This window comes from Centruroides vittatus, unplaced genomic scaffold (assembly GCF_030686945.1).
Source record: "Centruroides vittatus isolate TY-2023 unplaced genomic scaffold, ASM3068694v2 contig_879, whole genome shotgun sequence".
Classification (NCBI taxonomy): Eukaryota; Metazoa; Arthropoda; class Arachnida; order Scorpiones; family Buthidae; genus Centruroides; species Centruroides vittatus.
Genome location: NW_027122571.1, coordinates 1,521,326 through 1,549,223, shown reverse-complemented (window position 1 = coordinate 1,549,223; position 27,898 = coordinate 1,521,326). Strand labels below are relative to the sequence as shown.

At 28.5% G+C, this 27,898-nt stretch overlaps 1 protein-coding gene across 4 annotated transcripts in view; it reads right to left on the bottom strand.

The window, feature by feature from the left end:
• The window catches only part of Cdep (Chondrocyte-derived ezrin-like domain containing protein), a 161,956-nt gene that overhangs the window by 129,971 nt on the left and 4,087 nt on the right, over positions 1-27,898 (bottom strand). For all 4 annotated transcript variants that reach the window (XM_067279940.1, XM_067279943.1, XM_067279942.1 and 1 more), the window contains exons 2-5: positions 23,876-24,058; positions 16,436-16,540; positions 13,125-13,249; positions 8,543-8,640 (exon numbers count right to left, since the gene is read on the bottom strand). In XM_067279940.1, coding sequence (XP_067136041.1) covers positions 8,543-8,640; positions 13,125-13,249; positions 16,436-16,540; positions 23,876-24,034 — 487 coding nt within the window. In that variant the 5' untranslated portion in view covers positions 24,035-24,058. The remainder of the gene's footprint in view (positions 1-8,542; positions 8,641-13,124; positions 13,250-16,435; positions 16,541-23,875; positions 24,059-27,898) is intronic.

Genomic DNA, 27,898 nt, shown 5'->3' with positions numbered 1-27,898 from the left:
GAATTTGCAGGTTATTTATCAACGTAATCCGACCATATACAAGCTTTTAAGGAATGATAAGATGAAGTATGAGCGTAACTCACTAACAGGAATTTATTCGATACCATTAAGGGATCATAGGTTCGATTCTAAATTAGTATATATAGGGGCAACTTTGAGAAATTTAAAAAAGAGGATTAATGAACACAAGCGATCGGTGGAAAAATCAGTTGATAGTACCGTCCTGGCCAGTTATGCTAAGCAGCAAGGCATCACGGTCTTTTGGGACCAAGCCTCTATCATCAGGGCTACTAGATCGAGACACGCAATAAAGTTTTTCGAAAAATTGGAAATCCACAGAGCGCAGAGAAGTACGCAATGCATTAATTATAGGGACGCTGATGGGCTTTCCACAGCTTGGAAATCTTTGTGCGATGATTTGGGCTAAACATAGAAGTACGATAAATCCTAGAGCTGATATTGTTTTAAATCTTTAATGACGGATGAAGGCATTTGTAAAGAAATACTGCGATAATCCGTGATTGGTTTAAACCGCATGTTGGTTTTTTGTTTCGTTTTTATTTTTTGTTTTGTTTTTATTTTATTTTTATTTGTTGATGAAATATTGACATAATTTTGTAAATTACGATAATCCTGTTTATTTTATTTTATTTTTATTTTTTATGTATTTATTTATTTATTGTAATCGTACCGTTAATTTATGTAATATTTGTTCGAATTTCATATTTAATTTAAAGATGTAACTGAAGATGGACGCTTAATGCGTTTGAAAACGTTCTTAGGATTAAAGAAGTTTTGCTGAAGTTGGAATGGTTGATTATTTTATTGTATCTGTTATGTTAGTCTTAATAAATCGTTGTTGTTATTAGGCATTGTTAATGTCCTTTATTCGGGTATCGTCACTGCCGCTCTATCGTCGGACCCATCCGCTTCCTCCACTCGCGCAAAACGCATAACGCGTAACCCATCCGAACTGCCTTCTTGACGTGGGCAGGTCTCACTGACCTGTTAGCTGACTAAAAGGGAAGTGCGACTCCGTCCACCTCCCGGCACCCACAGAAAGATTACCAATGTGATGCAAATTGATAATGGTAACCCTACTGTGCACCCGCAATCTACTTTTCTTGAGTTTCCTGATAATTTCACCCCCTAAAAAACCTTAAAAAGATAAAAAAGGAAAAAAAATTGCCAAATACATACAGAATTCACTCTAAGACAGGAGTGAAATCATAAATCGACACCAAGTACAGCAGATGTTTTTGCTTATGTAAATCATTATAAATAACAAACATTATAAATGGTCTTCTGAAAAACACGACATAGACAAAAGATTGTTTAAACCTTAAAAACTTGGTGCCGAGCGAGGGAACTTGCAGTAAAAGATTACATATGTGCCTGGGATGAAACCATTGCATCCAGAGATTCACAGGAAGTAGCATCATGTATCCTGAAACATCTAAAAAATTTTACGAAAAGCACATTATAGCTTACAATGACATGTGTTCAGGACAAAACAGGAATATAAAAATAGCTTTGACATGGTTAAAAATTGTCCAATCTGCCGAACATAATGTAGATGTCATTGACCATAAGTTTCTATTATCAGGGCATTCATTTCTACTTAATGATAGCAACTTTAGAGTTGTAGAAATGGTGTTAAGAAAAAACAATTTATTGTTTGTGCCTAAGGAATATTACAAAGTCATAAAAAAGTGTCGAAAAATAAGTTCATTCAAAATGAAATGAAATGAGAGGACTTCATTTCAACTAAGCCTCTAGAGAATACAATTTTTAGAAGGTTAAAAAATACTAATGGAGAAAGGGTAAATTGATTAAAAATATGTTGGATGCGATTTTTGAGAACTGAACCATATAAAATGTTCTATAAGACATCAATAAATAATGATGCACTATTCAAAACACTGGATTTACTACCGTGTCAGGGGAGACCAAGAAACTTTAATAATATTGAGTTGACACCAATGTATGTAGGCCAAGGCCAATACCAACACTAAAATACAACGATTTAATGAATCTATTATACTATATACCACCTGCACACCATAATTATTTTAAATCTCTCCTGCATACAAAAATTTGATAAGAATGAATAATTAATTGCAAAATATTATTAATTTTAATGTAACATTTTTTTAATAGTAAATAAAAGTTGAATATTTTTTAATTTTATAACATAAAATAGTATTATTTCTTTTTATTTCAGGGGAAATTTATTTTTCCTTGGACTTATGCCTTTTTAAGAATTAGAAAAGTTATTTCATTAATTTTGAAAGTCTTAAGTCCATTTATAGCCATCAAAACCATATTATTTTTTAAATAATGTTAATAATGCTAATTGGGTTAATAAATTACACCTTTAGAAACATGAAAATGTTATACTATCATTTTATTATTCACCAATATTTTATAATTTACTAGAACACAAACCCTTAAATATCTCGATTTTAAAATAAATGGACTCAGGCCATTTTCAAAATAAATGGTGCATATATATAAATGTTGTTAAAATATTATTAGATATTTAAAAAAAAGGATAAATTTTCCTCTAACTTATTGCAAATAAATTTATCATTAATAAAATTAATTACACATTTTATTTTTGACATTTAAGTTCTTGCAATGTACTATTTTCTGACCAAAGCGAGATTTTTCATTTGAATAATATAGGTCATATGAAAATCATAATAAAAAATGGAAATTATAAACAATTATCAATAGTCATCATAAATATATTAGAAAATATTGCAATTTCATAAAAATACATGTTAGTTTAATTATTAACTGATAATTTTTATTAGGATAATAGCATATTTATTTTTAATGTTATTCCACAAAACCTGCTAGTACAATAACTCATTTATTACTATTTTTAAACCAGTGATTTATTTTTGTGCAAAAGAATATTAGATATTTGCATATTCCATCTACTATATATCACACAAAATGCCCTAGAAAAATATACTTTGACTGAAACTATTAGTATTATAAATAACTATATAATATATACAGTCAAATTTAATATAATGAACGTCTCCAGAAAACACAAAAAATTTTATATATAGAAAATTCGTTAAATATAAAATGTACAATAGCAAAAACAAAACACAATATAGTGTAATAAAGTTTTGTTCTCCATGACAGTATCCTTGTACTCATATTTGAGGCAGTGTGTTAGTGTAGCCTCTTCTATGTGACTTACAGAATTGTGTTCATTCTCAAAATCTGTTTGATCAATTTTGATTAAACTTTGCCATTTTCCATTAATTATGATTAGGAATCCAAAAACATAATAAAAAAGTGGGGACCTTATATCTTGAAAATAAAGCCATATTTTCAAGATATAAGGTTGCTTCATGAGTGTGTGTAATAAAGCAATATCACACAAATTGTGTGACTTTGTTGTGCAATGTTCCGTGGTTGTTAGCATGCCTTCTATGGGCTTCGCTATAGAATCAAGTTTGTTCTCAAAATTTAATGGGCCAATTTTGATAAAACTTTGCAATTTTCCATCAATTGTAATGAGGAATCTGAAAATGTAATGAGGGTCCATTTAAATGTAAAAAATAAGAGTCCATGACTTTGTTTTCCATATACAGAGGTAGTAAAGTGGCAATGTCCATGCTCACTGATGTGACTGAGTGCACCTAATAGAATTTAGGCTTAGAAGACTTTAAAAAAAAACTGCATTGCATGCATCTAATGGAAAATAGACACAAAAAACCAAAGAATGTTTTTTCTTTGGTTTTTTTGTGTCTATTTTCCAATCAATTTGCAATCAATGACAATTGCTTTATTTTTAAATTGCCTCTTCATATTGGCAAGTGCAAAGTTACGTGTCCACATCTGCCAGATACAAGGATTGCCTCTTCTACGCTTAACACGTGCAGGGATTGCTTTCCCCCCCTCACTCTAGCTCAATTCTCTCGCAATATGACAAAGTTGCATGATGTTCTAGTAATAACAAAATAAAGTGTTATGTTTATATTTTATAAGAAAAAAAATCAAACAAAAGATTAGTATTTTGTATTGAAATTGGATAGAAAGGATGGAAGCTATTTCTAACTATTTTGGATGTAACAAAAAGTTGTCATTTGAAATGATCCTCAGATACAGATGTTTTGGCCTCCAACAGTATAATACATAAATGATTCAGCATTTTAATCAGTTTTATATCAATGCAAAAACAAATTTCTTTTAATCATCTGACTTTTAGAAGTTTATAATACAGAAATTACACTTTGCTAAATAGAAAAACATTTTTAGATGTAAAAAGACATATCTTCAACATTCCACAGAAAAATTTGCTGACAAATTTGTAATAATAGAAAAGTTTGACTATATATTAGAATTTAACATTGAAAAAATCATCATCATCATAAATTATAAAACTTATAGAATATTTTCCAATTTTTAGTATTTTCCTACTTGTGAAACTTTTTATTCAAATGATATAACTTGAAACAACCAATTCAACAAAGAAGTAAATACTGCGGTGTAAGTAGCATATTTGTATTTATTTCTTCTTACTTACAAAGTTGTATGTAGGAAGAAATAAAAAAAACTAAATAGGAAAACTTTATCTTTCTTATTTCACTTTTCAATACAATATTCAGTTATACATCAATTTTCTTTTTATTATATTCTGAAGAAAATTTTGCATAATTTGGCGACCTCCCGTCAAACTTCTTATGGACCCCTAGGGGGCCGCGGCCCCCCTGTTAAGAATCACTGAGTTAAGTTAATCAAACATGTTAGTGTGATATTAAACAACTGCTTTGCTGAAAGTGTAAGTTCTTGTTTTATTTTATAACGAAAGTTTTCTAATTGGATAAGAGATGAATATGATATCTAACTTTTCAATTATTCTGTTACTAACAGAATTCTCAAACATTGTGGTCAAATACCTTTATTGTAAAAAAAACAGAAAAATATCTTAAAATACTAGATTTCTAGTTACTTTTTACTAAAAAGTTTAATAAGATTAAGTGACTTCCGGAATAGAAATTTTAAAAGATGAACATGTGTAAAGAGATACTTAAGGTTGTATTATATCTACAAATTTCATTAGAAGTCTGGCTTATTCAGCTTTGTCATTTGTCTATATTAAGTGATAAATAAAAGCAAACCGATCTGTATAGAGTTGCCAGATAGAAGAAACTGGAAATCAAAAAAATTTTTTGGTCAGAAATATAGATATTGATAAAATCAAAATTAAATTCAAAAATTAAAGTTTTATAAACTTTATAACAAAATATTAAAATTATTTTATAATAATTTATTTAATTTTAATAAAAGTAGTAAAATTTTCAGTGAAGATTAAAATTTATTACGTACATAGAACAATGTCAGGCTTATTCCTAATATATTAAATAAGTGCAATTTAATATTGCAATTAACTAATTTAATAATCTCCCAAAACATCAGATATAAAGATCAATTCATTTTGGGATATTGAAAGGTGCAGGAGAAAATTTCAAAGTACAAAATTACCAATATTTAGACAAGAGACTGAAAGTTGTTAGATCAATGAGATTTCTTCTTTTGGCAGAAGAAAATGTCAAACATTCCATTGTGGATTTTCATTATTCTCCCTATTCTTGAGCAGCAAAAAGTAAATTAATGAATTTTATTAAATAAGTCATGTTTTCCTTCTCTTAAAGTAAAAAATCATTAATGGTAAACACAGTGGATATTATATTTACATTACTTTTTTTACTTTTGGATGTTTGAAAATTGACTAGACATATTTCTTATTAAAAAGTTAAAGTATAATAATATCAAGATCAAATCAATATTGTAAAAGCATTATAATATAGGATTTCTAGTTATCTTTTTTTACAAAATCTTTAATAGAAAACTTTTCACTCCAGGAAAGTTTCATAAAGTTAATCAAGAAAAATGATTCAAAAGCAAGTATATTTTGATAAATCTTGTTAATGATAATTAATAAATATCATATTTTAAGTATAATTTGTAGATAGATGCTACAATAATTCCAGATTAAAACTTTATATCATCTAAATGCAATCTAAAAATCTATCTCATTCATTCAGCTTAAAATATATTAAATTTTTTAAAAATAAATAACTAAGTTTTATTTAATATTTTAATTAAATTTGCTTTTGAAACAGCTTAAGTTTAGCAACATAATTTTACACATTCAAGTAAGTTGAATTGATTCTAGCATACAATAATAAATAAGAATTTTCATAATTAATTTAATTCTTACATAAATAGTTTAAGATCATTATAATTCTAACTTTTACAAATTTTTAAAAAATAAATAGCATAATATTTATTAAAATTAAATTTCCACTAATACACTTTTAAGAGTTGTTTAAAGAATATTTTGTTTTTACTTTACTCAGAATACTTTATTTCAATATGTATAATATTTAAAGGAATTGAAACTATAATTATTGTTCCAGCAAAGACACTATTTCTCCTTTCTTTCATTTGTTATGGTCAAAAAAATTTTCCTTTGTCTTCTAGTTCAAACTGGTTCACTCACCAGGAAACCACTGATGATTTATCTGGCTAAATTTCATTTGTGCAAAATCTTTGCAACAAATATAAACATCCATAGACCTGACTTTTAGATGAATTCCAAATGATTACCAGATTACATTGGACTATATTAATGCTACTAATGACTAATTAAATGCCAAGTAATTTGGCCTGGAGGTAGGCATTAGGCACATTCTCTTGAAAAATTTAATACCATATTTTTGCAGATTGACCAGCATGCTATATATAACAAGGGGAGACTAGCATGCAAAAAACCCCAGGATTACTGGTATGCCAATTAAACTGCAACTAAAAAATAAAATTAATCAGATCTAACAAAACTAGTTGTTAAATAAATGTTAAAGAAAACATCCTTCTAAGAACAATAAAATAACATTGTAATTTGACTGACTGAAAATCAGGAAGAATTTTCATTTACAGGGCAATAAAACAATTAGTTGATATTAGTTGTAGTAGTAATTAGTAGGTAGTAGTGTTATCTTTCAGAGTAAGGGTAGATTGTCAGTACTAATACTGACAATCTACCCTTACCCTGAAAGATAACAGCTTCCTCTCAAATTTCACACAAAGCACATATTAATTAGTGTAAGTTGAGATAATCTATAGCCAGTTTCTAAAATTTGATATGTTTATTTTTGCATTTTTGGCATTCAAAGAGTATTTTACACTATTAGAAAAAAGACAAAATTCAGAAATTAAATATATAATTGTAATTTTTGATGTAATGCTGACAGTTTCACAATTTTAGAATAAAATCTGGCATCTATGAGTTTCATGTGTCCTCTAGAGAGGGATGTATAGCCTCACTTAAACTAACATGCTGTTATTCTCCCATGTTAAACTAGCATGCTGTTATTCTCCCATGTTAAACTAGCATGCTGTTATTCTCCCATGTTAAACCAGCATGCTGGTTTTTACCATGCAGAAATATCTGATTTTATTGGTCTCTTCCAGATAGACCAACATGCTGGACAATCTGCAAAAATAATTGAATTAATATTTAGTAGTTAATTTAAAAGCTTCTTGAAGAAAAGAATTGGCCCAAAGTAAGACTTGAACCTGCAACTCATGCTTGCCATGTGACTGCATTGTTAGTTACACTACTCAACCTCTGTCAATCTTTGCTTCCAGAACTATTAATTTAAATATAACCATATCAAGAACTTGCTGTGTATTAATAATTGAGATTTTGTGTTTTATTATTAAATGCATATTATCAGATTTTAAAAAATAAAGATATACATAATTTTCACTTTAAAAAGATAAAAATACAACAACATAACATTCTTCAACCATTTCATCATAATCCTCATCTTTTCTTTTCTCTTGTCTTTCTTGAGTATGCTCAAAATGTTCTTTGAGCTTTTTGTCTAATATTCGAATCACATCAGTCATCTGTAGACAAAAAGCTCAAAGAACATTTTGAGTGTGCTCAAAAAAGACAAGAGAAAAGAAAAGATGAAGATTATGATGAAATGGTTGAAGAAGCTTTATTAGATGAAGATGATCACATAACATTTTTGCAATTTTCATTTTTTAATACAGTATTTACATATTTTATTTATTGTTTTCATGTTTTAATTTATTATTTAGGGGCATTTTATTGTGTTATTTTTACTTTAAATTATGTGTATTTGCTGTTTAGATTTACCAAAATGAATATTGTTTAAAGCCCAAAAACAAATTAACTCACTTTCTAATAGGAAAAATTGATTTGGACTTCCAACAATTCAGAGTTGAAATGGCCTCCTATTAAATTTGAAGTACAAGGCACTTATATATATATATGTGTGTGTGCCACTGTATACATGTATATGTACATTGTACATATATATTGAATATTTAGAATATATTCCATGAAAATCATATAAAGAAGAAACTAAAATTAAAGTTAACATTAAATTGTATAAATATTACTTAAAAATTAATTATTAGTTTTTGTGTAATACATTATTAAAATTAATTTCAATCAAAAACCATTTATAAAAGTTACCTTGAACAATATAGGAAGCCATGAGAGCAGCTGTGTTATCATTACATTGAAGAATACCTTGAGCAAGATCTTTCTTTAACTGAAGTGTAAATAGATACCTATTGAATACAAAATGCTTAAATTATTTTCAATAAAATTCTGTACTCTAAAACATTTTTCTAAATTTAAATTTAGCAGTTAATTTTACAGAATATTTTATATTCATTAAATCAAAGAAAAAAAATAAAATATGTAAGAAATAATTAATAATCAAAATGGTGATATTAAACTAGGAAAATTATATTTTATTTTATAAAATTGTTATTTATAATTTTATAAATTATATTTTAAATAGTATTTTTTTTATTCAATATTACTGTTAACTGAAGAAGGTCAGTCAAACAGATTGAAAATGTTTTTAATTTGAAAAATACATTGCTAGAATAAAAAAGGTGATTTCCTTGTATTAATAATTAATAAATCTACGGTCAAACCTTGATATAGTGACTTTCTAAATAAAACCACAATTATAGTGAAAATGATTATTAGTGAATAGATTAAATATTAAAAAAACCATTCAGTTATCTGTAAATTACTAAATGTATAATTTTTCATTGCAAATTGCATTGTTATCATCAAATCACTTCACTTTGAAATTTTCAAATTCTCAAAGTCATATGTAAACCTCACCACTATAATTCTTATTGTTTATGATATTTCAGTTTAGCATCATATTCAATCTTATGTAAATTTCAGAGATGAACAAATGCAAAATCAATGTTTGACTGTATCTATTATAAAATAGAATCAACATTTATCAATTATTCAAATTAGAAAATTTTAATTTAATATTAATTTAAATTTTTAAATGGTTTTCAATAGAAACATATCATTATAGTGATGTTACAAAAACTTATAAAATTTACATAATTTAAATGAAGTTATATGTAATGAAATATTAAGCATTTTAACATATTTTATAATTTATCATTTTTATTTATATAACCGGGTGACACAAAAAAATTGAGACTATTTTTAAAGCATAATATTTTAAAAGAGATTTTATTTACAACAGTATAGAATTAAAGAATCATGGTTGGCAATGTGCCATAAGTTTGTTTTGATAGACAACTCCTTTAGACAGTCACTTCATGTCAACTTTTTTAAGTGAAAGTCAAATTCTTCAGATCAGTTATGCGATATTTTTTGCCCTCCAACCTTTCTTGTGTACTATTTGTATGAAATTCCAAAAATATCCTCAATTGGCTGGCATTGTAGCAGATTTGATGGATTATGTTCTTTGGGTACAAAAGAAATATTTTTGGCTTTGAGGAACTCCATGGTTGAATGTGTAGTGAAATAAAGCTTTGTCACATCAAAAGATGAAATCATCATCTTCAGCTTGTTAAGAAAAAAGATTAGAATTTTCTTTAGACATTAATTTTGATAAGTGTCAGAATCAATTGTAAGGAATCCCTTCTTAAAAAAAGGCTTTGAAACACCTGCTGACAATGTACAGCATGCCTTTTTCTTCATATTTCTTTGTAAATTTTTTTTACTTCATTTCAGGAGGTGCTTGATTTTCATTGATCAAATAGTAAATTTTATTTTCTGGCATCTGCATGCCAGAGAGGAAAAAGTACTCATCATCCAAAATTTCATATGAGCCATCTGCATTGCATTCAGATTTCAGTAATTTTTAACCAGTGTACTCTGAGGCCCTCTTCTTCCTACTTTTCTTTATGTTCATCTTCTTAAGTGTCTTACCTATGTATGTTTGATGACAATTGAACTTTTTACATGTCTCCACCTGTTTAACTGTATCTTTGTTGTCAAACATGTGTCACAACGCTCTCCAGTTTTTAGCATTCATAACAACCAGCTTTCTTCCACTTCCTGGCCTTCTTTTCAATGTTCCAGCTATTTCATACTTCTTCAAAATATTATATACAGCTGATTTGCTATAGCTTTCAGCTAAAACATGCTCTACCACCAATTTTTTTAAGTGGTTCACTTTACTTTCATACATTTGTACAATGTGCTCTCTTACTATGTTCTCTTTTAAAGCCATTTTTCTGAACTGACTAATGAATGTTTGAAACCTTCACATGCTGTAACTGAACATATGTAATGATGTAATTTTGATTCAATGACTTTAAAATTATCTTTTTGAGTTCAAAAGTTATGATGCTTTAACTCTTTAAACACAAAATCAGCCAAAATCAACTTTTTTTTTTCTATTAAAAACAAAATCAGCTGATTGAAAAGTTGTTAGACTAGTTTTGCTATACAAGTTCTCCTTGTAGCCTAAGGGGTAAAAACAATTTAGTCATTACCAATAGAGATGGAGTGAGTTTTCAGAGCTTAAAGACTTAAGTCTAATTTTCAAGTTCCTTGTGGTGTGTGGTGACACCAATGTAATCCTTGTCTATCCCCATGCATGTTTTCATATGATACCCTGTACACACCTGCCATTTCTTCTGTATCTAATCTATCCTTATCGTTTCTTAAAATTCGATACATAGTTGGAACTCTTTTTACAACCATATTAGACCCTTTACTTTCTGCAATTTCTTTCATGATGTTAGTTATACCTCTGTTAAAAGTGAATTTTGTGATTCCACTAGGTTTGCCATGTTTTGTCCAAGGTTTGTTATCTTCATACCTTCTAACCAGACTTTCTATCATGCTAGTTCCATATCCTAGTGTTGTGGTCATTTGTTTAATTCTGTTCAGCTCTTTTATTTTATCTATTACATTGCCACAATATAAAAGTTCTTCTGATGAGTGCCCAGAATGCCACAAATTTGCATTAATAAGGATCATTTGAACTAGAAGGGATGTACAGTAGGCTACGTGTGTTGGCTTGATGTACACACTTGTATGTATCCTTCCATTTTTAAATTCTATATTTATGTCAAAAAAATGTAGTTGTAGTAAGTTTTTTGTTCTATTTTCAATTTCAGCCCATCTTATCAATAAATTCAGTGATGCCTTTGTTATTCTTCCAAATTATGCATACATCATCCATATATCTTTTAAAATACATAATATCTGCTTTGAAGCCATTCATAATACTTTTTTCAGTTTTTGTAACACTAATTCACATAATATTCCTGATATAAGGTTTTCCATGAAACTCTTCTCTTTTGTCTATATATTTTGTTATTAAAGCTAAAAAATAATTCATAGCATACCAATCTTGCTAATCCCATCGTGTCATTGGCATAATTAACTCCAGGATCTGCAGAAGCATAAATTCCATTAATGCTGTAAAACATGATTCTGCTTTTATTGAATGGTACAAGTTCTCATAGTCCATTACTGTCCCTATTTCCTCATCATTAACATGAAGTCTTGTAATTCTTTCACCACTTTTGTTGAGTCCTGTGCAATCAATATACTGTTCTCAAGATTGGTGGTAATGTATTTTTGCAATCACTTCTCAAGAATATATGTTGGTCCTCTACATTTTTTCACTACTGGTCTTATTTCTTTACTGAGCTTATGTGTTTTTGCAAACACAAATAATCTTGACATCCCTGGTCTTATGTTCCAACATATTTTAAGAAAACGTAATACATTGGCTAGCTTGTTTTTTTCTAGTTTTTTAACTCTATTGATGTGTTCAATAATTTTTATATCAATTCATTTGCATTCTGTTTGTTTGATATAATCCTCCAAACATTTGTTGTAAGTTTCCCTTTTCATAATAACCAAATGCTTGCTTTTGTCTGCTCTTGTTAAGACTAAGCCTTTCTCTCTCAACCATTCTCATGTTTGTTTTATATCCTTGTTGCTAATGCTTTCCTTTGTCTTTTTTGTTTGGTTTTGTATAACTGCTTTCCATCTCAAGTAATCTTTTTCCATATGTAGAAGTAAGATAAATGATGAACTATTCTTCTTCCTTTTTTCCGGTATTTGCTTACTCATGATCCATTTCATTTTCTTGACATATCTTTTCTTAAAACCTGTATGTACTGTATCTGTAAGCTTAACCACTTTTTCTTTAATTTCCTTTAACAGTTTGGGATCTTCCCTATAAATCATATTCTCTAAGTTTATAATATTGTTCAAACCAACAACCTGATATTTTTAGTAAATATAAAATAACATTGTACCTGTAAGTAATGTAAGTAAATTAAAAAAAAAAGTAAATTACAATGAGTATTTATTATTTGACATTAAAAACAAAATTTTCCACACACACACACAACTTTCATATCTTCAACAAAATGAAACCTATTTTGAAAAATCATGGATTTAAATCAGCAAAGGTGGTGAAAAGTATTGCAACAATTGTACTCAAAGAGATAATGCAGAATAAGCTGTAAGACTGTTTTAATAAAAGGCATAAACATTGGCAGAACTGTGTAGCTGCAGAGAGTGCTCATTTGAAATAAACTTCTGTAAATATTTGTACTATTATTGTAATAAAAGTTATATTAAGAGGTTCAGTTTATTTTGACTTGACTACGTATTGTTTAACATCAACTGATAGTATTGTGTTTCTGTACAAGTTTTAGTATATTTTGAAACAGAGTTTTTTTTGTCTATATATATTACATAAAATTCAATAATTTTTATAAACATATCAATTTACCTTGTATATTCTTCTTCTAACTGAGCAGGATCTGGTGTGTAAAATTTGACACAAAAATATAAAGAAGGATTAACCATAGTTAATCCCAACTGTCGACACATAGGTTTCTCATAATCCAGCCAGTACTAAAAATATAAAACATCTGTTTAATTATTAAAAAATTACCAATCTTCTCTATTTCTTCACTTAAAATTTTCGTTTTAATTGCTTAATTTTTAAAATTACAGTAGAGCATTAATTATCCAAACACCGATCAACCAAAACATCAGTTAACTGAAAGTGTCCCAGTTGGACTGTGTCGGGGCGTGTGTCGTGCTGAATCAAACGTTTTTGATAATAGATTAACTTCTAAAGTATAATTTTTATTTGTTTTTATGTTTTTCAATATATTTATTTTGTTTGTACAAAATAAAGAAATAATTTTTAACGATACAATAGTCATGATTATTATTATAAAAATTTTCATTAGGCTTAACATTGACGAAAATTCAACGCAAAGCAACATGCAACAGAGAAAAATTTCAACATGGGATATATTAATATACTATTATTGGGATATACTAATATACTAATTACATGGGATATACTAATATACTATATTAATAATGTATTTTTTCGTACATAATTGGTTATCCAAAAAATTGATTTTCTGAACAACCCCAATCCACAATTGATTTGGATAATTGATGCTCTACTGTATTATTGATGAAGTAATTATTTTTGAACATTATAACTGAATATATTATAATATATAAAGTTCATTTAATTTAACAATAAATAAAATATTTATTTATTAATATTACTATATAGTATCAAATTTTTATTTAAGTTAGAAATACAACAATACATATTAAACAAATAACACTAATATAGTACATAAATCACATATTTATTTCAAAAGGTAAAGAGAAAAATAAAAACACTTTTTGGCTCTCTGATAGATAAGAGATTTGTACATAAACACTTTTTAACTTTCTTGATCTATAACAAACAAATAGAAACTAAAAAATTTTTAAATTAAAAAATATTTTCAGATTTTTATAATTCATCCTCAATTTATTAAACCAATGTAATATTCTGTATAATAGTTTTTAGTTTATAAATTTGAGTTAATTCTAACTTATTATTTAAATCAATTTGTAGTTATTTAATTTTAATAAAATTAACATTAGCAAATGTCTGCACAATTACTGATAAGATATAGAGAAGACTTTTCAACAGAGCTGCAAAAGCAACAAAAGACCAAAGGAAAAAGTTTCAGTTAGCACAAATTTTTATGAGTGACTAAAACCAGTCATGACGACAACCAAACAGCAAACATAACTCTTGCCAAAAGCAAAAATATCCACAGCTTGCAAGAAGACACGCTAGACAAAAATGCCTTACTCTGCTTTATCCCTTCTTTTATACTCTTTTTAGACTAGATTGCTTAAGATAATTTTAATGGAGTTACCATTGAGGTACTGTACATTAAGGCATACTGAGTGATAGAAGAACTGGTGATATAGGAAACTTTTATAAGGTAGGGTGTTTTATATATAGGGTGTTCAAAGCTCTCTTTAGAAAGAACTAGAAAGAACTATTGGGCAAATCTTAACCAAATTTGGTTTACATACTATTTTGAGTATGTGGTTTCAATTTTTGGGGAAATTTTACTTCAAAATTCAGCCATCTAAGTAAAAATATAGCCCTACAGATTCTTTAATGTGCATTTGTCCGTCGCCTGGCAGGCCCTCATAGACACCGATCTTTAATCACCGACTACCCACAGGAACGTGCATGTCCAACACAACGTTCTTGCACGAGATGTGGATTCGATTCTAATTTTAAATATTCATGTTCTATTTTGTTCTATGTTCTGTTGCTTGTTTTTTGTATTGCCTGAGGAAGAACTATTATTGTTCAAAAATGTTTGCAATATATTTATCTGTTGTATCACCCACACCGGTATCAGGTTCCAGGTGCATGATTGATTAGGGTTAGTCCTGTTGCAGAGGCTTGATTTTATACATAAAATGGATACAACAATTTCTGTTCATATTTAAACATATTTGTATTACATTATTAATACTTTAACAATTTTATAAAAAAACTATAAAAACTATACATCTCCATTTTTAATAATTTTCCTATTTGTCTTCTATACTTAGGATTTGTTGAGAAATTAATTATTTTTAATACATTGTCATTAGTGTGCAAAGTATTCATTTTGTCACATTTGAATATCAGATGATCCAGAGAAAATTCAGTTTTGTTGAACCATAAACAATTCTGACTGAAAAATTTTATGTAAACTTTTTCTATATATAAAGATTACTTATTTAAATGTAATTGTGCAAATTATCTTTTAACACTTAATACCATTGGTGAAAAATGTATAGTTAAAAACCAGGCTTCTCTAATTTTTTTTGTCTTCTCTTCTTCTTGAATTTATTAAATGCACAGAATCTCATTTATACACATTTTATGAATAAAATATTCAAATAATACCTGCTTCTTAGTGTAAATAAGAGATGTCATATTTTAAACCATATATAATGTAAATGCATACATATTTCTTATTCTGATTGTTTTGTAAGTATGAATATTAATGAAAAGGAAAAAACTCTTTTTCATTTTGATGAAATAAATATCATCCTTAAGAATTGTTAAATTGTACATATGTGAAACTATAATTTTAAAAGAAACAATTCACTTAAAATGAAAAATTAATTAAATGATTATTGTGTGGTGTCAATTTACTGCTGCTAGGATTTAGGTTGAAATATAATTCAGATCCAAAAATTAATTGTGGACAGTACAGATTAGATGTTATTCTTCATCTGTCATTTGTGCTGACTGACTCTATGGTGGGTTAGACCTGTCCATAATGGGTAAAATTATGGTCAGCCATATAACATTAATATGCCAGTGTCTCATTTAACAAAGCAACCAATTAAAATAAAAAAAATTAAAACTGAAAATAATTAAAAACCTCCACTTATTTTTCATTATTTCTAAACTTTATAACATAATTTATAAAAGCATTTGCTTCTTGCTTTCTTAAAATATAGGCTTGAAAAAAACAATGATTTAAAAAACAGCATTAATTTAGAAGGAAATGGGTTATAAATGGATATTAATAGATTGTTTTAATACTATGAAATACAATTCAGATAAAATTTTATGATCATTACAAAATACAATATAATAAACATAAAAAATTTAACATAATAAAAAAAAAATATAAAATAATATAAATTCTAATTGATAATTATATTTATTACTATTCTTATTCAAATAAATTAATTATTAATATTTATCATACATACTTTTGTTCCTGATTCGTCAGAATATTGAAGTCCAAAGTAATCAACTTCTAAAAGATTCAACATTCTACAAACTTGTTCAAATAATATATGTCCCAGTGTTTTATACTGCAATAAAAAAATAATACATATTAATAATAATATATAATTGTAAATTTAGAGTACATTTTAAGATTAAAAAATAAAATCATATTAAATGTAGTAATGTGATATAACCAAGGACGGTTACATCATATTTAAATATGTCTGGAAGAGGAGATTATTGGGTAGCATAACTGGCAACATATTGCACGGTAAGCAGGAGCTGTGGATTCAAGTCCCGCTTCAAGCTGATTCTTTTCTTTCATAATATTCTAAATTATTTAATTTATATTAATTTAATTATACTTATTAAATTTAATAGGAGATGGCACCTAATGCCTCTCTCTAGTGACAGTTTATTAATTAATTAATTAAATATAATCACAGAAAAGTATCCCTATGTAATCCAGTGGTTGTTTGGCTTTAGAAATGTAAAAATTTATCTGTTGTATATTGTCGTCGTCGTCATCATCATCATCATCACCATCATCATCACCATCAGCTTCAGCTTATTCTACCATTTCAAATTATGGTGTAGCCTCCCTTACATAATTGTCCTCCATTTGTGCCCACTTTTGCCTATCATTTGCCTTTTTCCACAAATGTTGTACATGCTTGTTTCCTTATGTCGTAGTCCCATCTTAAGCTTGGATGTCCTTTGGGTCTCGATTCCCCATGGATACCACATTGTAATTCTTGTGGACATCTGTTGTCAGTCCTTACCAGATGTCCTGCCCATTGCCATTTGAGAGATTTAATTTTGTGGATCACATCAGTTACCTGGGTTTTCTGCATAATCCACTCTATTCTTTTGTGATCTCTCTTGGTCATTCCTAGCATGCATCGCTCCATTGACCTTTGGGCAACTTGGAGTTTCGCTGTTATTTCTTTCTTTAGTGTCCAAGTTTCACATCTGTAAGTCATGACTAGTAGTATGCATTGTTTGAATGTTCTTTTCTTCAGAAGAAGAATGGATTGGCATTTTAGACCTGAAGATTCAGAATTTCGTCTGAATGTACACCATGCTAGTTTAATCCTCCTGTTGAATTCTGGAAGTAGTGAGCCAGATTTGGGTATTACTTGTCCTGGGTATATATATTCAACTACAGTTTCTAGTGTGGTCATTTATTGTTATGTCTTGATTGTCTACCAGTTCATTGTACATGACTTTTGTTTTTGCCAACTTCATTTTAAGGCCAATTTCATTGCTAACTTTGTTTAAATTGCTGATTACTTCTTAAAGTTCTAAAGGATCTTTAACTATCAGGATGATATTGTCAGTGAATCTTAGATGGTTGAGGTGTTCTCCATCTAAAGATATATCTGTGTTCTTCCATTCTATTTTATGGAATACTTTCTAGGGTTGCCATGAAGAGCTTGGGTAATATTGAGTCTCCTTGTCAAATGCCTTTAGCTGTGGGAAATTCTGGAGTGTCATCATATATTTTCACTTTAGCTTTTGCTTCTCTGTATATGTTGGCTAGAGTTTCTATGTATGGTTTGTCAATGCCTTGGTTAGTTAAAGCCTCTATTAATGCTCTGGGATATATGGAGTCGAAAGCCTTTTTTAAAGTCAATGAAGGCCATTGCCAATGGTATTCTATATTTATTGGTACAATTTAATAATTCTCTCAGCGTTTGTATATGATCTATTGTACTGAAACCACTTCTAAAGCCAGCCTGTTCCCGTGGTTGTGCAGCATCTAATGTGTTTTTTAATCTGTTGTTGATAATCTTCATAAATATTTTGTATATAATTGAGAGTAAGCTTATAGGTCTATAATTTTTAATGTCCTCTTAACTGCCTTTCTTATGGATGAATGTTATATTCATGTTGTTCCAATGATCTGGTATGCATCTTGACCTTAGGCATTCTGTGTATATATTCGCCAAGATTTTCCATGTCTTTCTGCCAGCATATTTCAACATTTCAGTTCTTATTCCATCATTACCAGCTGCTTTACCATTTTTCATAGTTTTGAGCGCTGATTCTATTTCTTCCGTTAAAACTTCTGGGATGTTTTCTCCATTGTTAAGTGCTTCTTCTCCAAGTGTCTCTGGACTTTGTATAATTCACTGTAAAACTTGGTTACTTGTTGAATTATTTTGTTTCTGTTTGTGGTCCTAGTGTTTTTGTTTACCAGCAGGATTATTTGTTTCTTCCCCACGATTAGTGCTCTTTTTATCCTTTAATAACTTTTTCTATTTTTAATTGCATTCTCAATCAGTTGTTCATTGTATTTCCTAATGTCTTCTGTTATCTGTTTCCTTATTGTCTTATATAATTCTTTGTATTCTATTCTCTGTGTATTAGTACTTGCTTTCATTTCCTGTCTGCATTTTAATAAATCTTTAATTTTGTTGGACAGTTTCTTGTGTTCATTTTTTTTCTGTGGTCTTCCTATCATCTTAGCACAGCCAAGAATGATTTTCATTAACTGAGAGCTATTGACTTGGTCATGAAGTCCTTCATCTAGTGCCCTTTAGTACTGATCTGAGTTTTCTATTAAGTTATGGACGTTGATTCCTAATATTCTTAGTTTTCTGACTAACTTAAATCTTTCTAGTTTTAAATCTAAGATAATTCTTGATCTGACTAGTCAATGGTCACTGCCTGTTTGGAATTTATTAAGAATGCTGACATCTTTAATGCACTTTTTGAAATGCCTACCATGTCTGCTAGCTCTTGCACTTTGAGTCGACAGTCATCCAATGCCATTTTGTGGATTTTTTTCATCATTTCTGGCGTGGTCACCTCATTTGGTCAACCAATGCAATGTTCTTCTTGGCAGCTCGTATGGCCTTGTTTAAACTCTGCCACCCAATATTTTATTGTTGTAAATGAGGGAGCAGACTCCCCAGAGTAGAATCTAGCTCAGCTTTAATATTGGTTGGACTGAGACCTTTCAAATGAAAGTATTGTATCACCAATCTTCCTTACACACCGGAAATTCATACAAAAATACACTTACGTAAGAACCAGATAACCGGAGTGGTTGAAATTAGGGTCGCAATTATCCTCACTACTAACCACCCGGAACATCTCAAGTTATTGGAAGCTATGGAAATATACAGAGCAGGATGTAACACCACGTGCATCAATTTTAAAGAAGAGTTGGCCCTTTCAGCAGTGTGGCAGATCCTGCTAGAAGATAATTTTTAAAAAACATCATCATCATCATCGTTTCGAAGTGCATGCGCGCTGCACGGACCGGCGATCGTTTTGTTTGAAATTATGTTGGAATGTTTTCACGTGGCAGAATTCGAAACACAATTCTTTCCAAAAGGAATTTATTCGAAATTCAACGTTCGGCGCAGATTTATTACTATAAAGCCTGAAGAAGAGCCCAGACGGGGCTACGAAAATGTTTGCGACCCTAATTTCAACCACTCCAGTTATCTGGTTCTTATGTAAGTGTATTTTTGTATTGTATCACATAATGATGACCAATTTTTTCCATGTTTACAAATTCACTGGGATCATTCACTATTGATCACTGTCAAACAAATATTAAACAATGTAGCGTCTTCAAACTTCAAACTTAAGCTTTATAAGGTTGGTACTTTTCAACCACAGTAATTTTTTCAAACAACTACTGCCATCTATATGTCAGGTCAGGTACTTCTGGGATGACCCTTGTATGTCATTTGTCAAAATTATCACCTTTCAAACATATATGTTAGCTTTACCTTTTTGACATTTTTGACCTTTGGTCAAAAATGTTAAAAAGCTAATGTAAAGGTTTCTTAGAATACAATGTATTCTGTGACAGTGTTATCTGAGGGTTTGGGCAATAGAACTGTATTCTATTTAACATGTTCTAATAATGATTTGGATGTACTGTCTTAAATAAGTAACCTCTTTAGTAGAACACAAGGCGTAATGGATAAAATATAATTTTAATTTTTGAAGCTAGTAATGACTCCATTGGGAAAGCTAGTCTGTAAATAATATTGACCTCTGAAATGAAAATAATTGGAAAAAACAGAGAAATATCAACATTTCTGCAATTGTTGCAATTGTTATTATTCTAGGCCTTCATCAAAAGAATTTTTCTATTGTTAACGCTTCAAGAGATTCTTATATACTTTTTCAACAATGAGAAAATTTATTAATAGCAGATAAATAAAAATCATTTGTTAGTATATCTCAGAAAATTTTGAGACCAGAGTTAAGCAGTTGTTTAAATCAACAAATTGCCAAAATGTTCAAGAAGATTCAATTCCTAGACTACTTGTCAAAGTAGTGAATAAACTTCTCAACATCATTATTCAATTTTGTCAAGCTCTTAAACTTCCATCCATAGCAGCTTTTCCCATCTATCCATTCAATTCTGTCAGATTGTGTGGTTGGAAAAAATTTCAGCAGTATTTCTACAAGTATAAATTAGACATGTCTCACCTGGTTGTCATTTCAGGAAATGATGATAGGAACAAGCTGCAACCATTATCAGACACCTATTTATTTGACGATATCATATTTTTAAAAAAATCTAACATGATTTCCCCCACTGTCATCCCTTGGCTGTCTGTACATTCTTTATGAATCTCAAGAACGAAGTTTGATAGATGAAAATTAAGACCAGATGTAGAAAGTTTAAGGGCTAAAGACCCAGTTAACTGTTATGTGATTTTTTAAATGAAAAAATGATTATAAATTGCAACTCAGTATCGCAACAATGCCACAATAAATAATTGCTCATTACATATGTGATGCAATCTATAAAAAGGTACTTTGTGAAAAATCAATTTTTATTTTGAGTGCATTTTATTCTATGAACTAATAGTAGTAATTAAAAAGAAAAACAGCTCAAATGGTTAAAAATTGAGTGAGATTCAGTATTTTAATAATTTAGTTCATAAAATCATAACTTTAAGAAAAGTGACTTCAAAATTTTTCAAATAAATTTTCAAAATACTGGATGTAGTTGTCAAAACATACACCAACACCATAAAAATCTGAAAAAAAAAAACATTTAATGAACAGTAAATGTTTTCAACTGTCTTAATGGTCATCTTCAGGTTGATTCAAAGAATTCAAACAATCATACAAAAAAGTATGCTTGAATATATTTACAGTACATTCAATCAATTTTGTATTCTTTTATTTTATTTTATTTTTAAAGAATTGTTATTATTTCACAACTGTTCAAATTCTTCAAATTAACTCAAAGATGGCCACTTTAAGATGATTGAAAACATTTGCCACTTATTAAATATTTTTTTCTGGATTTCTATGTTGTTGGTGTGTGTTTTGTTAACATTTTGCTTAAAATTTGCATGAAAAATAATTATAAAATTACACTTAAACAAAAAAATTTGTTTTTTGTTTTGTTTTGTACCAACACCTAAGAAACGGAAACCTAAAAATCAAAAATGTTGACCTTAATTGCATTGTTTTGCTCTTCAGTAAAATTTACTTTTCTGACTTAAGGTACATACCTTTTCATAGAGCATATCATACTGCTTTTTTATATTAAAATTAAATGACTGTATTTAATTTTCAGTTTACTAATTTTGCTCTTTTATTTCCTGGCTGTTATATATAACAGAGATAAAGTATGTCAATTAGTCAAAAAGGATCTCCCAAAATTTTTACATTTTTGGACTCAGGAGGTCTTGAAATTTCTTGATGTTTCAATATCAAGAAATGTAGAAAAAGTTGAGGATTTTTTTTCTATATGTATTTTTATTCTGTTTGTGGGGGAGACAATTTTGTTCACCCATTTTGAAGCTTAATAACTCCTGTACATTTTGTCAAAAATTTCTGAAATTTTGCAGGGAGGTTTGAGTATTAGGGGTGTTGACGTTATTAAATTTTGATGGTTAAAGGTCAAGAGGGTAGGGAGCTAGAGAGGGATCACTTATCATATCTTGAGTGGGAGTTGGACTTAATAAAGATTTTAATTGTTATTAGCAGTTACATTTTCTTATGAAACTCAACTCTACTCTCAAAATTAAACTTTTTGCCTTTTATAATAATTAATTATATAAATTATAAAAAGTTTTTAAAATAAAATATCATAAAATATGGTACCACATGCAATTTTATCTTTATTACTGGGAAAGTTATGCATCTCATTGATGGATTTTTTAACTGTAAATTCGTTCACAACGATATTTATACATATATTTTATGCATTATGTTGCTACAGTATTGGATTAACACATAAGTTTGTACTGCTGACTTTGGAACTGAATGATGATGGAATATGGATGTGAAAACTCAATCAACTATGTATTCACTTTTGTGACCTAACCTTATACTGTGCATGACTAAACACGCACAATAAGTTAGGTCAGGAACTTATGGTATTTCCTACATAAGAAAGATTGCTGTTGGTTACAAGCACAGTGATAATGATAAAGTAGAGAAAAAAATTATGAGTATATACATTCTATTAACAGTGGAAAGAAGTTAAAATCTTATATTTGCCATTCAATGTTATGTTAAATTTTTCCATAAAATCGGTTTTAATTAAATTATAAAACCTTGCAATACTCCAACTTTACATCTTTCTGAAATTTGGAATTATGTGATAAAGTAATATTATACTTCTGCAAAATGCTTTTTTAATTATTTAAAAAATGTAAATTTTTCAATTTAGAATATGTATTTTGTAAATTATTTATTTAATGTTTTGAACCTATTCAAATATATTTAACATTCTAAACTACAAAAACAACCCCTCATATCTTTAAATCCAACACATACATATTAATTTTCAATGTTGGAATATGTTATCTTGTTGATTTATTTTTAATCTATGTGGAAGTCCAACACATGCAGTCAAATGAGATTCTAAAGCTTTAAAATTTTGAAATGCAAATTGTTCCAGAATACAGCTTTCATCCTTATTTTTAAATTGCAATTGGTTTTTATCCTGAAGAAGTGCATTTAAAATGACTGGAAATGTTAGAAAAAGTAAAATTCACACTGCATTTAAAGATATGAGTGGTTGTTTTTGTAGTTTATGATGAATGCTGTTTTACTGAATAGCTTAATTTTCTAATTCTGTATAAGACTGAAGATACCTTAAATATAAATGCAGTGTATTCTCTTTGATAAATAATTTTCTTTTTCTCTTTATTAAGTAAATTATTTTATATTATTGAACTTTGTTTTAACGATCCTTTTTAAAGGAATGAAGTATAACTCTCAAGTTTATATTTATATCAATTAATTATACATGTAGCATTTTGTATACAAATAATACCACTTTCTGAGAACTTTTTGGACATTCCACATACTATATATTTATATAACAAAACAAAGTTTAAAGCACTTTACATAAAAATCTGTAAGTTAGACGATCAAATTTAAAATGTATTCATCAAATTAATTTGTATAAATAAAATTACCTGGATTTGAAACATATTTACTGAATCATCAAGAAAATGGATTTCTACTGACATCATACGTCCTACTCTTTTTGGTTCTGGAGAGGAAGATACACAATCCATACCACTTGGACTACTTTGAGAATGGGGTAAAGATACCCCTGTTTCTCTCGACGACATTTTTCAAATATATTATTCTTTTCACTGACAAAAGAAATTAAATTTAAAATTTTAAGCTTTATTTACATATTTTATATAATTCAAATCAATTAAAGAAGTATTTATAATAGCTTATTCATTATTTATTAAATATTAATTTTAATTATAAATTTTATATCCCTAGTTTATTAGATTTAAAATGGAGCACCAAAGGCATTTAATATGCTTATTGCTACAAAGAAACATTTTGATGCATCTTGAATAAAAACAGATTTATTTCTTTCATATAAAAATACAGGTAATCCTTAATATGTGCAGTTAATTGGTTCTGCAATTATATTGCATATATGGAAACCTCACATATCAAAGTTAACAATCAATGGGAAATAAATTAATTCACAAATCAAATCATTAAGTTGTTTGAAATTGTAGCATTTAAATTTAGATTTGCTTGGACATAGCAAAAACAGAAAATGAAGAAATCAAATTAAAAACCACATCTGTGTGGAATTATTAATCAATTAAAGATTTTAGACAAAGTACAACATCATAGTATAGTATAAAAATGAAAACAAATTATGGACATAACATTAAAAATTCATTATGAGGTATTTAGACTAATCACTAAAGTAGACCAAACAAGAAATCAAAATAAAAACTTTTTATATTAAGTAAAATATTTATCAAACATCACTCTCAAAACTTAATATCTTCTTTTTTTCTCTATGGAGTTTTCCATAAAAGCTAAAAAATGAAAACAGAAATGTTTGTAGAAATTACATTAATAGGAATTAAAATATGTGAAAATAGGAATTAAACTATCTGAATAAGAGTATTTCACTAGGACAACAAAGATTTCACTTTTTCCTACTAACTAAAAGTGAGTTGAAGTGGAAAGGATCAGTTTAGCATTGCTAGCTTTGAGCTGTGTTGAACTGGCAAGGTTGAACTTCCCTCAGAACAAACCCATACTGATTGAAACGACACATATTGAGGGTTATCTGCATAAAACTATTTAAACTACCAATAAATTAAACAGTTTAATGAACTATTTTTATATTCTGTAATTTAAAAGTGTTTCAATAGATGTCTATAAATTTTAGATTTTTTAACCTGACATATCTCATAATTAAGGTCCAAACTTTTTGGGTGCCACACCCATTCGATTTTTGAAAGGGGCAGAGTGTAAAGAGACAAACTAAGTTGGTTTTAGTGCAGTAGGTCCACTCATTGCAAAGTTGTTCAGCACCCAAATGTACCCAAATCCCAAACCTTCCCCCAAAACAGTGACTAGCACCCAAACTATATATTTTGCACCCAGCTTCCTCCTTTTTACATTTTCAAAGAATATGTTGACAATTAGCTCTTTTTTTAGTGATTTTTATTTATTCACTTGAGGGAGAAAAAACAAATTTGTTAAACTGGACCATGTATGCTGAGGGAAAAAATATGATAATTAGCTTACTCTCTTCTTTTGTTGACAGAAAAGGACATAAAGCAGAATTTTCTGGACTAAACAACTAAGCCTTAGGGTTATTTTAAGAATGTAAACAGATTCACTGAAAATCTGCAACATGTGTTTTCTTTTCTAAGAAAAGAACAATCTAGAAAATTCTCTATTGAGGTCACCTTACCCTGACTTGTGAACACAACAGTTCCAATTTCCTTTGTTTGGTGTCGGCGACATTAGAGAATGGCAAAATTGTCTGCATCTAAACTGAACATTTTAGCAAATACGTTTAAAGATGAAGGCGTATGCACAGACAAAAAAGTTCTTTGCTGTTCCATTTGCAATTATGTGATTTTGATTGATGTGAACACCAAGAAACGAAAATCAGGTGACAAATAAGTTTGGAAAAGCATAGAGAAGGCAAACAAGAAAAAAGGAATTTCGAGCATATATTTATAGGGGCACCTGGACGTTGTTGGAGACAATCCTGTAGTGTTTATATTGGAAGAAACAATGGATTCCACAAAACGATACATGCTGAACATTCTTGCTGCACCACTGACCAGGTGCTATGTACAACCAATGTTGTTCAAAATGTACCAACTTGAAAATATAAACTTAACGAACTCTAATATTTGATCATCCGTTGGTGGTCTTTGATAAACAGCGTGGTATGGTATTCTACTGCGAGAACTTCGGGAAAATTAATGCGTTTATCAATGAACTTCCTCCTGGTTGTCTTCTTGTCTTACATTATTAAGTTTTGTTATATAGCAAGTTAGAGGAACAACACAAATGCCATAAAATGGACAGTTTGACAGCTCTCTGCTATTTAACAACATTTAACTTTAATGCTGCATTATAATTTCATTTTGACAGCATTTTAAATTATAAAAAGAAATTTCAATTAAACATGACCAACAAATCTCATTTGAATTAACCAAAACATTGAGCAATATATTCAAAAATATCCACTATTAATGTATAATGTACAGTACAACACAGTTTATTTGTAATGGCAGCCAATTGTTGACAATTGGCTACCATTGTTGCTTGTTTTCAACAGCAAATATGAGATGACACTGATTTGAAAATTCATCTCTGTTTCAGAGAAGTAAAAAGAGATTTTAAAAAGTGTATCTTAGAATTAAAAAAATATAATAAGTATTATTAAAAGCAATGTTTTCAAAATAAAAGTTTTAATTTGATAAGATTTTTAAAAAATCATTTTAAAATTTAATTAATAATATATATTTAGACAGTAAAAATATTATTTAAAATCATCAACCAATGTTAAATGATATTAAATAATGTCAACTGGCAGGAAAGGATATTAAATAACAACAAATGGCAATTCATCTGTAATCGTTTACTTTATATAAGAGAACTCTTAAATATTGGAAATGAACAAAAACCAAAATAATCAAACAACATTTTAAAGAAATATATAACCATTAAATTCCAGCAATATACATTTTTTTATTGTGAACAAAAATCATTTCAGAAATGATAAAATTACATTTTCTACTAAATTTTGATTTAAATAAGTGAACTATCAGACAATTCATATTCTAGAGTAAAATATGTTTTATAACATAATCTTTTGTATATTGGAAAATAACTTTAGAAAACTCAATTGTACTGTTTATTATAGTTTGATTCACAACTCTCACAGTATCAGTTTTCAAACACCATTAGAAAATTTGTGATTAAAACAAAGCTACATATTTGATATTTTTACCATCTACTTGTCATAACAATTAAAAAAATGTCTTGATTAGATATCCTCAAGAATCAAATAGTTAAAATTTGGATGAGTAAAACTGGCTGAAAAAATTTATAATTATAAATGTTAAAAGATAGCAGAACAGAGACATTATTGTTGTGCAGTAAGATTTTTTTTGGATAGAAAATCAGTTAGTTATGAATTAAAAATTCAGTCTATCTCCTATAATAATCTAGTTTCACTCTCTCCAAAACATTACATTCATAACTATTGAGCCTGTAATACAAATATCATTTTGAAAGAACACCAACTATTATTTCTGTTAGTTTCAAATAATCTAATGATTTGCATCAATTGTAATAATTTGATGCAAGTTGACATGTATTCAGAATTCAAAAATGTGAAAATATTCAAAATATTAATCAATTCCATTGATCATGTTTAAATTCACACAAAAAATATAAATGTTAAATGCATTAAATATTATATGACAAAACTTTTACAGTAGTTTTTGTGTGTGAATTTATATATAAAAATAGTTTACAACCATTTAACAATATTTCATATCATTTCCATTATTTAACTGTTCCTTTATATAAAGTAAATGATTACAGATGTCTTGCTATTTGTTCTTATTCAACATCATTTTCTGCCAATTAATATCAAGGCCATGCCCATGGGGATTTGAATGTTTAACCCCTCCCATTTA